The 16,268-nt window shown below is 44.2% G+C and overlaps 1 protein-coding gene and 1 long non-coding RNA gene across 3 annotated transcripts in view; both read right to left on the bottom strand.

The window, feature by feature from the left end:
- Positions 1-15,737, bottom strand: part of RASA1 (RAS p21 protein activator 1) — a 115,312-nt gene extending 99,575 nt beyond the window's left edge. For both annotated transcript variants that reach the window (XM_065599151.1, XM_005288152.5), the window contains exon 1: positions 12,653-15,737. In XM_065599151.1, coding sequence (XP_065455223.1) covers positions 12,653-13,077 — 425 coding nt within the window. In that variant the 5' untranslated portion in view covers positions 13,078-15,737. The remainder of the gene's footprint in view (positions 1-12,652) is intronic.
- LOC135984292 (uncharacterized) lies at positions 6,691-9,305 on the bottom strand. Its single transcript, XR_010602218.1, has 2 exons — positions 8,373-9,305; positions 6,691-7,326 (listed from the first exon to the last, which is right to left on the bottom strand). It is a non-coding gene; the product is annotated as an uncharacterized LOC135984292 (long non-coding RNA).
- Positions 15,738-16,268: the final 531 nt, after the last annotated feature.

Genomic DNA, 16,268 nt, shown 5'->3' with positions numbered 1-16,268 from the left:
AGGCTGGGAAGAGGTGAGGGAAAGAGAAAAGGCATGATACACTGGAATCTGTTGGCTATATAGGTGAGAAGCCCATTCTCTGGCAAATTTATTCAGCTGTGGCTTATGCATTATATATGAATTATCTTCACAAATATGTATTAAAAAAACTACAGAGCACATAATCAAATTCTCTATTTACTATTTAGATCAAGTAAATGTTTGTTCTTCCACCAAAAACCTGCACATCGTTTTTGAACTTTTCCCATCCTCAAATGCCACTCTAGTTTTGTTTTTAGATTTGAAGCTTCCATTTTTACATTTTGTACCTCATCCTTTAAAAAAATTGTAGTTTTACATATTATTTAACTTCCTATCTTGCTTTCACTTTAAAAAAAAAAGCAAGACAAGATAGTCTTGAACATGAAGAATATATTAATATCACATTTCTGTTGTAGTAAAGCAAATGAGGACTAAATGGCTCTGTGGATATAGGGAAAGCAGTGGACATGCTATATCTTGACTTTAGCAACGCTTTTGATAGGGTCTCCCACACTATTCTTGCCAGCAAGTTAAAAAAGTATGGATTGGATGAATGGACTATAAGGTGGATAGAAAGCTGGCTAGATTAACAGGGGTAGTGATCAACGGCTCGATGTCTAGTTGGCAGCTGGTATCAAGCTGAGTACCCTTGGGGTCGGTCTTGGGGCCGGTTTTGTTCAACATCTTTATTAATGATCTGGATGACGGGTTGGATTGCACCCTCAGCAAGTTCACAGATGACACTAAGCTAGGGGGAGAGGTAGATAAGCTAGAGGGTAGGGATAGGGTCCAGAGTGACCTAGACAAATTGGAGGATTGGGCCAAAAGAAATCTGATGAGGTTCAACAAGGATAAGTGCAGAGTCCTGCACTTAGGACGGAAGAATCCCAGGCACAGCTACAGGCTGGGGACAGACTGGCTAAGCAGCAGTTCTGCAGAAAAGGACCTGGAGATTACAGTGGATGAGAAACTGGATATGAGTCAGCAATGTGCCCTTGTTGCCAAGAAGGCTAACGGTATATTGGGGCTGTATTAGTAGGAACACTGCGAGCAGATCAAGGGAAGTGATTATTCCCCTCTCTTTTGGCACTGGTGAGGCCACATCTGGAGTATTGCATCCAGTTTTGGGCCCCCCACTACAGAAAAGAAGTGGACAAATTGGAGAGAGTTCAGCAGAGGGCAACAAAAATGATCGGGGGCTGGGGCACATGACTTACAAGGAGAGGCTGAGGGAACTGGGCTTGTTTAGTTTGCAGAAGAGAAGAGTGATGGGAGATTTGATAGCAGCCTTCAACTACCTGAAGGGGGGTTCCAAAGAGGATGGAACTAGGCTGTTCTCAGTGGTGGCAGATGACAGAACAAGGAGCAATGGTCTCAAGTTGCAGTGGGGGAGGTCTAGGTTGGATATTAGTGAAACACTATTTCACTAGGAGGGTGCTGAAGCACTGGAATGGGTTACCTAGGGAGGTGATAGAATCTCCATCCTTAGAAGTTTTTAAGGCCCAGCTTGACAAAGCCCTGGCTGGGATGATTTAGTTGGTGCTGGTCCTGCTTTGAGCAGGGGGTTGGACTAGATGACCTCCTGAGGTCTCTTCCAACCCTAATCTTCTATGATTCTAAAGAACATCTTCACAAACATTCTACTTTGTAATTAGTTATAAATCATGAAACCTGGTCGTATTCATGCTGCCCCAGTTAATCTGGCCAAAAAACCATCCAGATTGACAATTTTAGAAAATTATGGATAACTAAGTTATTATGCAAAAGCATGTTCTTCACACACATGTAATCTTAAAAAACTTGAGCACACAGATGTACAATTTTACAAAAATAAACAAAGTTTTCTTCTCTTTCCATTATACCCCAGGATCAGGTTTTGATAAGACAAAATACATTACTTAAGAAGAACAGAAAGGTACAATGAAAAACTTCATTTGTAGATATTTTTATCTGTTTACCACATCAATTTGCTAAAGAGAGGGAAAATAAACTTCACACACACTAAAAAGAGAAATTATATCATTTATTGTTTCTATACAGAAAAACCAATGTATGACATTAAGACTATTTCCTGGGACTTGCATTAAATTCTCCAGCATACATAAATGTAATTACCAAAAAGGTGATTTTATGCTCTAGAATTTTTAAATGTATGGACACCAGCAATACTTCTACTGTAGAACTGCGCACACATTCTCTCACCCGTGCTGCTGAAACAGACGGAAGTGCTATAGAATTTTGTAGCTGTTACTTATTACACTCATTTGATGAAACCTACACTTCACACTAAAATCAGATATAATAATGTTTCACTTCCACTTCCACTTTATTTGTTTAACATTCTCCCACACACTACAGTCTCATGTTTTAGCTGTTTTCTTCCCCATCTTTTATTATTTAATATTTTGTCTCAACAGGTAACAAAAAACAAGTCAGTAAAGATATCAGTTTGGGATACGTTTTGAACACAATTTTATGACAAGCAATTTTATTCTATAAAGCTACTGGCGCTCTGTTCAAATTAAACACAAGCATCTTCTGATAATCACTATTCAAAAAATGTACCATATAAAAGTGAAAGTTTATTTGCAAATACTGGAACTTCTAAGTTTTACAGTGTTGATTTAAAGGTGTCAGTAGCAGAAGAACCTTGTCAGCTTTACTACTGCTATGCCAGTGTAAAACTGACCAAATTCTTGTAAATTCAATAGTACTGCTACAGAAAGCAACAGACTAGACAGCATCCTCCAAAACTATTGGAAACGCTTCTTTTCAAGGGAGATGGGGGACAGGAGGAGGTGGAGGCAGTAGCTACAGAAGCAGCTTCAACAGGGCCAGGGAAGTGAGGAAAGCATTCTCCTTTTTTCAAAACCTCATCCCTATTAACCAGCAATAAAGAACAGAGTATGTACTTGCTATTGCCAGTTCTGCAGCAGAACAAGGAAAGATACAACACTCAGGTCAGTTTCACACTTGCTGTTCAAAAAGAGTTTATGACAGTGGCTCTCAAACTTTTTTTTATTGGTGACCCCTTTCTCATAGCAAGCCTCTGAGTGAGACCCCCCCCCCTTATAAATATATAAAAAGTGGTTTTTAATTTAACACCATTATAAATGCTGGAGGCAAAGCGGGGTTTGGGGTGGAGGTTGACAGCTCGCGCCCCCCCATGTCATAACCTCGTGACCCCCAGAACCCCTGGTTTATGAAGACATGAAATTGATCCAATTCTTAGGAATTTCACTCAGGCTACAGTACATCTACACTACAGCACTTACAGCAGCACTGATTTCGCTGTGCCACTTTAGCACTTGGGGTGGAGATGCATGAGAGGCAGTAGCATGGCGGGAGAAGCTTTCCTGACATAGCACTGTCTACACTGGCGCTTAGGTTGATATAATTTATGTCACTCAGGGTTGTGGATTACTCACACCCCAAGCAATATAAGTTATATCAAAGTAACCTGTAGCATAAACAAGGTCTCAGCTTTTTGAAGCAAGAGAATTTGGGGGTAAAAATAAACATAAAATCCTTCTCTTCCCCTCCCTCCTTTTCCAACGTCCAGGAAAGTAGAGATACGAAAGAGAAACTTTCCCCCTTTCTCCTAATAGCTGGTATGGGGTAAAGGAAGCTCCAAGCTAACCAAGAGGAACACACTTTCTCTCAGAAGAGTACATTTAAGGCATTCTAGTAAGAAGTGCAGAGCTTGTCCATGCTTCACTTCCCTACCCCTGTCTTCCTTTGCATTAGTTTCCATGTAACTAGTACACTTATAAAGACCTCAAAGTATGTCTACACTGCTGCTGGGAGCAAGCCTCTGAGCACAGGAAGACAGACTTTTCCAACCAAGCTCATGCTAGCATGCTAAAAATAGCAATGTGGATGTTGCAGCTGGGGTGCAGCTCAGGATTTCAAGCCCACCTGACCCCCTTGAACTGAGCTTGGGTGGAGAGCCTGAGTCTCCACCAGAGCTGCAATGTTCACATTGCAATTTTTAGTACTCTAACTCCAGCTTTGCTAGCATGAGTCTGTTTACCTGTGCTGGATGGCTTGCTCCTAGATGCAGTATAGACATACACATAGATGTAACTATGCAGAGTGTTTGGTCTGCAGCAGCTTTATTACTGGTGACAATATACAAATGAGGAAAAATAGATTTTACCTTTAGATTCCAGGTTTAGTATTCCTGACTAGAAGTTGGAAGATGCATCTTTATACTGGTAACATGAGAAAAAATATCTGGAAATTATAAATATATGAAGCCAAACAGTGTTCTGCATAGAAAGATATTTTTCAAAGTAGAATCTCACTGTAAGGTTCAATAACCCTCAAGGCTAGCAAAGAAGTTGTATATCAGCAGTTCCCCAAACAAGGTCTGTAGCATCATTTCCAGTAATGCTTGGATAGCAGGTTGCTAACTCCACCAGTTTAATTCAGCCCTCAACCAGGATGCTTGCAGAAGGAAACCACTACTAGTGGCTATTGTTACATAAAATATACTGCCTCCTACTCCAGACCCAAGAGTAACCATCACCAAGACCATCACCAGTAGTAACAAGAAGCACCCCCAACCTTTGATACATATGTAAAATATTTTATTAAAAGAATGAAAAGGTTACATTTACTGAACATGAGCAAACCACAATACACTCCCTCTATAAAAGGGATGAATTAGCTAGTGGGAAGTAGGAAAGGGTGGAGTTTGCAGTTGCAGTTGTCTTTAAACTAGTGGAATATTAGAATAACTTTGCTTTCAAAATTTAAATTGTGATCATGTTTTAAGAGGTTAACGTTTAATTTAGCTCTAAAAGAACAGTAATTAAATCTGTAATTTAGACCTGCTTTATTGTTATAAATTGATGTAGAATATTAATCCTTATTTTGTTTCTTATAAGTTACACTTTGAGTATGTCTACACCACAGGATTAATCCGAATGTATATAATTTGAATTTTGGAAACAGATTGTATAAAGTCAAATGTATGCGGCCACACTAAGCACATTAATTCGGCGGTGTGCGTCCATGTACCGGGGCTAGCGTCGATTTCCAGAGCGTTGCACTGTGGGTAGCTATCCCATAGTTCCCACAGTTTCCCCCGCCCATTGGAATTCTGGGTTGAGATCCCAGTGCCTGATGGAGCAAAAAACATTGTCGCAGGCGGTTCTGGGTACAGCCTCACCCCTCCCTCCATGAACGCAACGGCAGACAACCATTTCGCGCCTTTTTTTCTGGGTGAACACTGCAGACTCCATACCATGGCAAGCATGGAGCCCGCTCAGCTCAAGACAGCAGTCATGAACACGGTAAACACCTCGTGCGTTCTCGTGCAGTTTATGCTGAGCCAGGACCAGAAAAACGAGGCGAGGAGGCGGCGGCAACGGCAGCGCAGCGACAAGCGTGATGAAGACATGGGCATGGACACAGAATTCTCTCAAACCACGGGCCCCGGTACTTTGGAGATCATGTTGTTAATGGGGCAGGTTCTATCCGTGGAACGCCAATTCTGGGCCCGGGAAACAAGCACAGACTGGTGGGACCGCATAGTGTTGCAGGTGTGGGACGATTCCCAGTGGCTGCGAAACTTTCGCATGCGTAAGGGCACTTTCATGGAACTTTGTGACTTGCTGTCCCCTGCCCTGAAACGCCAGAATACCAAGATGAGAGCAGCCCTCACAGCTGAGAAGCGAGTGGCAATAGCCCTGTGGAAGCTTGCAACGCCAGACAGTTACCGGTCAGTCAGGAATCAATTTGGAGTGGGCAAATCTATTGTAGGGGCTGCTGTGATGCAAGTAGCCAAAGCAATCACTGAGGTGCTGCTACCAAAGGTAGTGACTCTGGAAAACGTGCAGGTCATAGTGGATGGCTTTGCTGCAATGGGATTCCCTAACTGTGGTGCGGCGATAGATGGAAACCATATCCCTATCTTGGCACCAGAGCACCAGGGTACCCAGTACATAAACCGCAAGGGGTACTTTTCAGTGGTGCTGCAAGCACTTGTGGATCACAAGGGACGTTTCACCAACATCAACGTGGGCTGGCCGGGAAGGGTTCATGATGCTCGCGTCTTCAGGAACACTACTCTGTTTAAACGGCTGCAGCAAGGGACTTACTTCCCAGACCAGAAAATAACCGTTGGGGATGTTGAAATGCCAATAGTTATTCTTGGGGACCCAGCCTACCCCTTAATGCCATGGCTCATGAGGCCATACACAGGCAGCCTGGACGGGAGTCAGGAGCTGTTCAACTACAGGCTGACCAAGTGCAGAATGGTGGTAGAATGTGCATTTGGCCGTTTAAAAGGTCGCTGGCAATCATTACTGACTCGCTCAGACCTCAGCCAAACCAATATCCCCATTGTTATTTCTGCTTGCTGTGTGCTCCACAATCTCTGTGACAGTAAGGGCAAGACCTTTATGGCGGGGTGGGAGGCTGAGGCAAATCGCCTGGCTGCTGATTACGCGCAGCCAGACACCAGGGTGATTAGAAGAGCACACCAGGAAGCGCTGTGCATCAGAGAAGCTTTGAAAACCAGTTTCATGACTGGCCAGGCTACAGTGTGTAATTTCTGTTTGTTTCTCCTTCATGAAAACCCGCCCCCTTTATTGACTCATTCTCTGTAAGGAACCCACCCTCCCCCTTTCCCCAGCTTGCTTTCAAAGGAAATAAAGTCACTATCATTTAAAAATCATTTATTCTTTATTAATTGATTATAAAAAGAGGGAGAGAACCCGGGTGGGGTTTGGGAGGAGGATCGTCGGGAAGGAAAAGGCCACTAAAAAAAGGTTAAAAAAATGACAGCTTTTTGCTTGGGCTGTCCACTGGGGTGGAATGGGAGGGTGTACGGAGCCTCCCCCTCCCACCCCCCGCGTTCTTACACGTCTGGGTGAGGAGGCTATGGAACATGGTGAGCGGGGAGGGGGGTTATACAGGGGCTGTAGCGGCACTCTGTTATCCTGTTGCCGTTCCTGAAGCTCCACCAGACGCTGGAGCATGTCTGTTTGCTCACGCAGCAGCCCCAGCGTTGCATCCTGCCTCCTCTGATCTTCCTGCCGCCACCTCTCATCTCGAGCGTCTCTCCTCTCCTCACGTTGGTCCCTCCTGTCCCACGTTGGTCCCTCCTGTCTTCACGTTCACTGGCTTCTTTCCTATACTTTGAAACCGTGTCCTTCCACTCATTCAGATGAGCTCTTTCACTGTGGGTGGATTCCATGATTTCTGCGAACATCTCGTCTCGCGTCTTCTTTTTCCGACACCTTATCTGAGATAGCCTTCGGGGCGGAGGAGGGAGGCTTCAAAAATTTGCAGCTGCTGGAGGGAGGGAAAAAAGGAGAAAATTTTTTAAAAAGATACATTTTGCAGAACAATGCTTATACTCTTTCACGGTGACCAACACTATTCACATTACATAGCACATGTGATTTCTGTGCAAGGTCGCATTTTGCCTCTTAATATTGAGTGCCTGTGGCTTTGCTGCTAGAGATCACAGACGCAGGTCCGGGCAACAGAATTCGGCTTGCATGCGGCCATGGTAAGCCATTGTCTTTTGGCTTCTGCGCCCTCCTTTCCCACATACCAAGCAAAGCCCGTTGAGTGCTGTGGTTTTCCTGTTAACCTTCAGCAGCAGAAAATAAACTAACTCCCCCCCCCCCCCCCGCATCCAATTCTCTGGATGATCGCTTTATCCCTCCCCCCACCGCGTGGCTAGTATCAGGGAAGATCCCTGCAGGAACCAAACTAACACCCCCCACCCCGCCATGAATTCTTTGGAATGATCACTTTACCCCTCCCCCCACCACATGGCTGGTATCAGGGAACACGAAAAGCTCTGGGACAATTCCCCCTCCGCCCCCCCTGTGCTTGGCTAACTGCGGGTAGGATTTCTTTTCAGCCACAGGCAAACAGCTCAGTAGGAACGGCCACCTCTGTCCCCTTAATTAAATTCCCGTATTTCAACCAGGTTACCATGAGCGATATCACTCTCCTGAGGATTACACAGCGAGATAAAGAACGGATGTTGCTTGAATGCCAGCAAACACCGGGACCATACGCTGCCAGGCTTTGTCATGCAGTGATACCAGATTACTTGCTGCAAGCATGGCGTGGTCAAGTGTCCTACCATGGAGGACGGAATAAGGCTGCACTGCCCAGAAACCTTGTGGCAAGGCTTTTGGAGTACCTCCAGGAGAGCTTCATGGGGATGTCCCTGGAGGATTTCCGCTCCATCCCCAGACACGTTAACAGACTTTTCCAGTAGCTGTACTGGCCGCGAATGCATCCTAAGTCCTCAGGGCAAAGTAGTCATTAAAAAATGCTTGCTTTTAAAACAAGTTTTATATTTTAAAAGGTAAACTCACCTGAGGTCCCTTCCATGGGGTCATGGTCTTGGATACTGGCTTGGAAGGGTTGGAAGGGTACTTCAGTCAGGCTGAGAAAAAGATCCTGGCTGTTGGGGAGAACGGAGTGCTGGATGCTCTCCGCAAGCTCGTCCTCCTCCTCCTCCTCTTCCCCGTCCGCAGAATCCTCAGGTGTAGCTGATGAGATTATCCCCGCCTCGGAATCCACGGTCAGAGGTGGGGTAGTGGTGGCGGCCTCCTAGAACTCCATGCAGCTCGGCGTAGAAGCGGCATGTCCACGGCTCTGACCCGGAGCGACCATTTGCCTCCTTTGTTTTTTGATAGGCTTGTCTGAGCTCCTTGACTTTCACGCGGCACTGATCTGAGTCCCTATTATGGCCTCTCTCCAGCATGCCCTTGGAGATTTTTTCAAAAGTTTTGGCATTTCGTCTTTTCGAACAAAGTTCTGCTAGCACTGAATCCTCTCCCCCTATTGCGATCAGATCCAGTACCTCCTGTACGGTCCATGCTGGTGCTCTCTTTCGATTATCGGACTGCATGGTTACCTGTGCTGATGAGCTCTCTGTGGTCACCTGTGCTCTCCACGCTGGGCAAACAGGAAATAAAATTCAAATGTTCGCGGGGCTTTTCCTGTCTTCCTGGCCAGTGCATCCGAGTTCAGATTGCTGTCCAGAGCGGTCACAATGGTGCACTGTGGGATAGCTCCCGGAGGCCAATACCATCACACTGCGGCCACACTAACCCTAATTCGAAATGACAATATCGATTTCGGCGCGACTCTGCTCGTCGGGGTGGAGTACAGAAATTGATTTTAAGAGCCCTTTATTTCGAAATAAATGGCTTCATTGTATGGACGGGTGCAGGGTTAATTCGATTTAACGCTGCTAAATCCGAATTAAAGTCATAGTGTAGACCAGGCCTTAGAGAGATCAACTAATAAAGACATTATTTACTCAGAGCCTTACAATATACTGCTAAAGAAGAAACAACCCTTAGGAGCACATATTAAACCTTAGTCTCATAAGTGGTCAAGTCATAATTTATTGATTATCAGCAATAAAAGGCACTTTTGTTTGCACTCTACAAAAAAGGGTGGTAATGGTGCTGGGAAGGATACAAGGTACTGTCAACTTCAGCGACACCTAAAATTACTATAACAAAGATTGGAAATGGGTAAGTTTTCCTTAGTCTGTTTACTTTGTGTAAATTCAGTGTCACTGTTTTTTCCTGTACAATCACGTGCTTTCCCATTTGTTTGGGTCTTTCACACGAACAGGAGAAAAAAATTAAAATACAGAAAAGGGATTCTAAAGTAACAAAAAACAAGTAGACAGAGGCAGGTGTAGTTCCCTGAAACAACTTCTCCTTCTGAAATTAACTAAATTTCCAACTAGTGATCTAATTTCATGCTTATAAGGAATATAAAAATGAGATTATGCAATATTTGAAGAGAACATTAAAGAATTTCTAGACATTAGAAGGAAAACACCCAGCTACACAATCAAGCCTTGATCCAACATAGACTTATTCATGTGCTTAACTTTAATCGTGTGAATAGTCCCACTTACTAATGCAAGTAAAGTTCAGTATGTACTTAGGTGTTTGCAAGATTGGCGCCTTCTTAGTCTTTGAAAAGGATATATCTATAAAGTTACTGGTTTGCAGTAGACTAGACAACATGTCAGAATTAGTACATTGCTGTCATGCCCACAAATTTATCTTGTTCTGCGACAGAATTGTAGAAATTGGTTACATTTAATAAAGTGTTGGCAGTCACAATGAAATTTATTTTAGATTAGTGATTATTCGGAGCTCTAAATAGCCACCCAATCCCCTAACACAATAATTCCAAAAACAATAGGCACTTTCAAGTTATTTGCCTATACTGCCATTTGAGAAATATGTTTACAGCCGAAGAGAGGCAGTATTGTCTAGCAGACAAGGCAATGAACTGGGAGTCAGAAGTCTAGGTTCTCCTTCTACCAGTGACTTACTGTATGACCTTGGACAAGTCACTTCACGTCTCTGTGCCTTCATTTCCCTTCTCATCCTTGTTCAATTTAGATTTTTTTTTTTAATCTCTTTGTGGCCAGGACTGTCTCTTACTATATGTTTTTACAGTTCTTAAAATAATGAGGCCCTGATCTTCAGGAACTGTTATAATCAATCAATCAATAAATAAATCATTGGAAAGACTGATAAGGTTAAAAAACATGTTTTATATTAAACTCTATGCCCTCATTCTTGTACAATGGCTACGCCTTGTATACTTATGCCATTATCATCCTGAATGCTGGAAAAAGTATAGAATTCATGTGGATCTTTAACTGTCTCTGATATCTGAGCTATTACAGGATGCAAAAGATTTTTTCCTCCTGTACTGGTACTAAACAAGAACCTCCACAGAAGTATATGCTTGTCTGTTTTATTTACTTTATTTAAAAAACTCATTCAGTTCCTGTCAGGCAGAAGTACAGAAGGCTAGGATAAGGTATATTTTATAGCTATGCAAATTTCATTTTATCTTTATACACACAAAACAAGAGGCAGCTTTTGCATCTTTTCAGCATGAAATGGGTAAATGATTGTGGGGGTGAGAGGGAGTAGGAAATAGAGGAAGCCTCTGAAAGCCCTAAATTCACATGCACAGAACAAGGCAAGAAGAATTTTAAGTTAAACTCAAGAATGATAAATATTGTAGAAAGTGCAAATGAACACAACACTTTCATCTGACAAACTGTCAAGACTACGTTAGCACATTCTTGGATAAACATTACCAGCACCAATCTGAATGTTATTTTAGATTGTAAAATATACCTTTTATGCCTTATAGCTCTAATTTATCCAAAATATAAACATTCACCTTAACTTAGTTAATGCTTGATTCCTAAATACTAACTTAAAAAACATCAATTTTGTTTCTGGGACAATAAACAGACACACTTCAGTGTAATTGTCTGTCCTAATATAAACCTTGAAATTGCTTTATATAAACCTTTAGACACCTTACAAGTGGGTTATTAGTACCTCTGATTTCTTCCATTTAGAGTTATCACTAATTGTACACACAAATGCTGCACACTAATGATGTGTGTGCAAGTATCAGATAATAGAATATATATAAAACACAACCATTGTCCTGGATAACAGGTAAGATTTCCCTTAATATTATCAACACTACAGGAATCCTTATTAAGCTAATGGAAGGACAAGCACAGTGAAATCTTACTGTAAAATACCTACTATTGCTGTTACTCAATTCCCAATATTTTTCAAACAATCCAATTAAACACAAACACCTTTAAAGTTAGCTGAACACCATGCTATTAAATTCATTGCTTACGAAAAATAAATACCAGTACTTTAAAATGCAAAGACATTTAATTACATCAACTTTAAAAAGGTACAATCTATAAAATTTTCTGTGTGTAGTTATACACAGCATGCATATGAAAGGTTTTCTTATGGTATAGCTATAGTCTCACAATGACTATTTACTACTACATTTTGGAAGAGTCTAAAAATGGATAACATGCTCCCAAAAAAATTGACAAAGCTTCCTAAGGTCTAGTTTAATAATCATCTGAGCTTCCCATTCCTTTTGTGGTACTATTTACCATTTGTGAAGATTCACAGTGCTGCAATTAGTACTGAAAACCCAGAAGACCAAATCAAATATCTAGCTGAGTGTTTGCCATACTGTTTTTTCTAGCTCTCTGGAGAATTTCTTTGTTCATTTTAAACATGAGACTCTAAAAACATCCAACTCTACTTGGGGAGCACAGGAACGTTTCAGACTTTCCAATGCTCTGGGTGTCTCTGAGCCTTAGACTGTCAGATGATCGGACTGGACGACAGGGGATGGATCACCACAAGTGCCCTGTTCCGATCATTCCCTCTGAACCACCTGGTATTGGCCACTGTCAGAAGACAGGAGCGGACACTGGCCTAGCCTGACCATTGGTCTGACCCAGTATGGCCGTTCTTATGTGCTTCAGTCCATCCAAGTCAGCCGCTGTCCAGGCTGAGGATCCACCCCCGATGAAAACACAGATTCCAGCAGCCCTCAGCGCCAATACTTCAGCACTTTCCATGCAAGCAACTGACTAGGTCTATTTAAACGGGATCCCGGGGGCGAGTGCAAAACTTGCAGGGCCTGGCCGGAATTTGACACACACTTTCCACTGGGAAAGGGGGAGGGGAGCGAGAGTGGCCGCATAGCCGGCTCCCGTCCCCCTCGGAGGGGCAGCAAGCGGGGAACGGAGGGGTCAGTTACTCACTGGTTAGTCGGGGGCGCGGTGAGCGGGATGGCCACCTCCTCCTCTTCGTACTCCGGCCCGTCCAGCGAGTCTCCTTCATCCACGGTGCCCAGCCCCCCTACCAGCGGCAGCGGCGGGGGCGGCAGCGGAGGGAAGCCCCCAGGGGCCGGACCTCCTGTTGGGCCGGGTTCCTGCGGGGCAACCGCCCCCCTGGGCATCTCCTGCTCCAGCCCGGCGGCCACTGCGCCGCCTGCCGCCGCCGGAGGGGCAGGCCCCGAGCCCCGGGCCAGGAGTCCCAGCGCCGGGCACAAAGGGGGGGCGGCGCCCGGGCTACCCGCGCCGGAGCCCTGCGGCCCCTTGCCCCGGCACAGGGCAGGGCAATGCCCCGGCTCCCCGGCGGCGCTCGCCGAGCCGCCCTCCTCGCCTGGAGCTTCGGCCGCCATCATGGTGAGCCTCGCCCCCTCCGCACGCCGGGGAGGAGGCGACCGAGGGGCCGAGACCCCCCGCCCCGCCCCAGCGGGGAGCGGAGCCGGGACTGGGACCAGCGAACTTCCCCAGCGGCGGCGGCTGCGAACAATACCCGGCTGGGCGGGGGCTGGATTCAGGGCAGCGCGGCAGGGCCACGGCGCGGCTGCCTCATCCCCCTGCGGCCGGGACGGGAGCGGCTCCCGCGGAGACTCACCCCGCCCGCAGCGAGCGCAGCTTCGGAACGGGCACGGGCCAGGCTGGGCGGGGTGGGGGGGAAAGGCAGGGAGACTAGCGAGCGGCTCCCTTCACATTGCGCATGCGCGCCAGGGCCGCCCGCGAGGGGCTGGCTGAGCGCATGCGCGAGGGGCGCGCTACTGCGCTCCTGTGGTTCCGGCCGGCCCTGAGTCAGGGAGCAAGGTAAAAGCTGGATTCACCTGGAGCCTTGCAGGGATCGCGCATGGGGGAAAAGAAAGAGCTGGCGCTATCTGGAGCATGATGATTTTTGGCCCCCGGGTTATAACGTCAAAGGAGAGGACAAACCTAGCCGAGTCTACTGCACCCGACACATCCTGACCATTTTGTTTCCAGACCACCAAGTTCTACTGCTTAAATAAAGAATATATGGAGCCATGAATCTCACCAGTGCGGCTCTATGCACTCCAGTGCAACAGCGCCTCTAAAAAACAGTGCTAGGGTTTGGATCTTGTTAGATTCACTTGCCAGATGTGTGCTTTTGCAGCGCTGTTGCACCAGCATACTGGGATCCGGTTTAGTCTAGTGAACTAAAAAAAGCTGCAGATGCACCATGTAAAACTGGGCGGCCAAACCTTAACCAGATATAACAGGATCCTGGAATACAGTCAGAGTTTTCTTCTACAGCTTTCTTGTATTAGGATGTGTTGGGGTACAAATTTTGTTTGGTTTTGGTTTGGTTTAGTTTTTGTTTTCTTTGTGGAATAGTAGAACCAACTTGTTTTCTATTTTGATGGTACTGTTTCTGAGTTTGTGGCCTAAATTTGGCTGGATCTGACAGGAATCAGATCCAGGTTCTTGCAGTGGTGTTACTTTGGTATCCAGCTTTTTTTGTGCACTAGAACCTGCTAGACCTTAGTCCTTATTCCATTTTTTTCTAATATCTCTTAAGCATAGGAGGAGCATTGCACTTTCTATTTCTATACTGTGATGTCCATTCCTGTGTCTCTGAACCATGCTCAGCAGAGCAGGGATTAGAGTGCTGATCAGAAGCATTTAAAGACTAAAGAACCTGCGTGGTGGTGTAGAACCTACTATATAAAACTGTTGTTGCTTATGTAGGATGATGGATGGAGATTCAGAATCATATACCCAAGCTAAAGAAGTGTTTGGTTGGAATTGCATGCCTACAGAACAATAACAGTCTATGTGTTCTATGGAGAAATCTACCCTTGCTAATTCACCTATCTTTTTTTTTCTTCAAAATGTCATAAAAGTATGCAGATGATATTCCCACAGTAACAATAAAACACAACATACAAAAACCAGATACTGTATATTTGTTTGGCTATTATGACATAAACAGTGCAATGTTTTAAGAGTTGCATGAACAACTCATTTTATTATTAACAATAATTTATTTCTGTGTACATTTATGAAAATGTATCCTTTTCTATTATTATGGTCCTGACCCTCAAGCATTTATGCTTACTCTTAACGTCATGCCTATTAGTTGTTCCATTGACTTCAAGGGGACTAGTCACATGTATTAAGTTAAACACATATGTAAATACTTACATGAACCGGACCTATATGGCTAACATTGCCAGACAAAATAACCTTTTGACTTGCAAAATTAAAATAGCTGGCAAATAATAACATTTTGCCTCTTTGTCTCTACTTTTTTCTCTAGGCTGTTATGACTTTGTACACTCTCTTATTTGTTTATACTTGTATGTCTCAAATCTTCTCGTAAGGCATTTAAATATTCGGGTTTTCAGAGCTTTGCCCTCCCCAAAAGTATTACGTTAATTTTTCCTGAGGCCAGCAAAACAAATATCTGTTCATACCCCTACTTCTACAGTTTTCCAGCCCACATCTTTTTATCTGCTGAACTGAAGTTGCATACCTTGCCTTCTATATACAAAATTCTGCTCATAGTTACACTACTAAAATCAATGTAGTTACTCTGAATTCGTGCCAGCATCAATGAAAACAGAATTTGTCCTGAGTTTAAAGCAGGGATCGGCAGCCTTTTAGAAGTGGTGTGCCAAGTCTTCATTTATTCACTCTAATTTAAGGTTTTGTGTGCCAGTAATACATTTTAACATTTTTAGAAGGTCTCTTTCTATAAGTCTATAATATATAACTAAACTGTTGTATGTAAAGTAAATAAGGTTTTAAAAATGTTTAAGAAGCTTCATTTAAAATTAAATTAAAATGCAGAGCCCCCTGCACTGCTGGCCAGAGCCCAGGCAGTGTGAGTGCCACTGAAACTCAGCTCACGTGCCGCCTTTGGCACTCATGCCATAGGTTGCCTACCCCGGTTTAAAGGATTATAACACATCTATACACTGCTGTGGTTCTGTTTCAAAAATTGCAGCCTCGGTGGCAATATTTTACACATCTGATTTCCACAGACACGTTTCATTAATAAACATGCAATTTCAAATACTCTTGAGTTGACTGTCTCTGTGAGCTTCTGTTTACTATTGTTTATTTTTCCTCACAGATTTTCAAATAAAATGATTTTAACACATTGTTGTTGCCTTTGTAGGAGTGATAAACACATTAATGCAACATAAATATTTACAGGATTCCTTTCTTTGGGACAATGGTTTCTAATACACCTCTATCCCGATATAACGCAACTCGATATAACACGAATTCGAATATAACGCAGTAAAGCAGTGCTCCAGGGGGGCGGGGCTGCTCACTTCAGCAGATCAAAGCGAGTTCGATATAACGCAGTTTCACCTATAACGCGGTAAGATTTTTTGGCTCCCGAGGACAGCATTATATTGGGGTAGAGGTGTACTACACAAGGCCAGAGTTGCACCTACAGGGTCTGCAATGGCAGCTGAGCTGAGGATCCACCCCAGGGGAGAACAGAGGGCAGCTACAGCATTCCTTCATGGGTTTTGGAGAGGAAGGCAGCTATGTATTAGGCCAGGTCTCCACAAGAGGTGAGACGCTG

The sequence above is a fragment of the Chrysemys picta genome, chromosome 6 (genome assembly GCF_011386835.1).
Source record: "Chrysemys picta bellii isolate R12L10 chromosome 6, ASM1138683v2, whole genome shotgun sequence".
NCBI classification, from domain to species: Eukaryota; Metazoa; Chordata; order Testudines; family Emydidae; genus Chrysemys; species Chrysemys picta.
The sequence above is the reverse complement of the archived record's forward strand: the minus strand, read 5'-3'. Positions and strand labels throughout refer to the sequence as shown.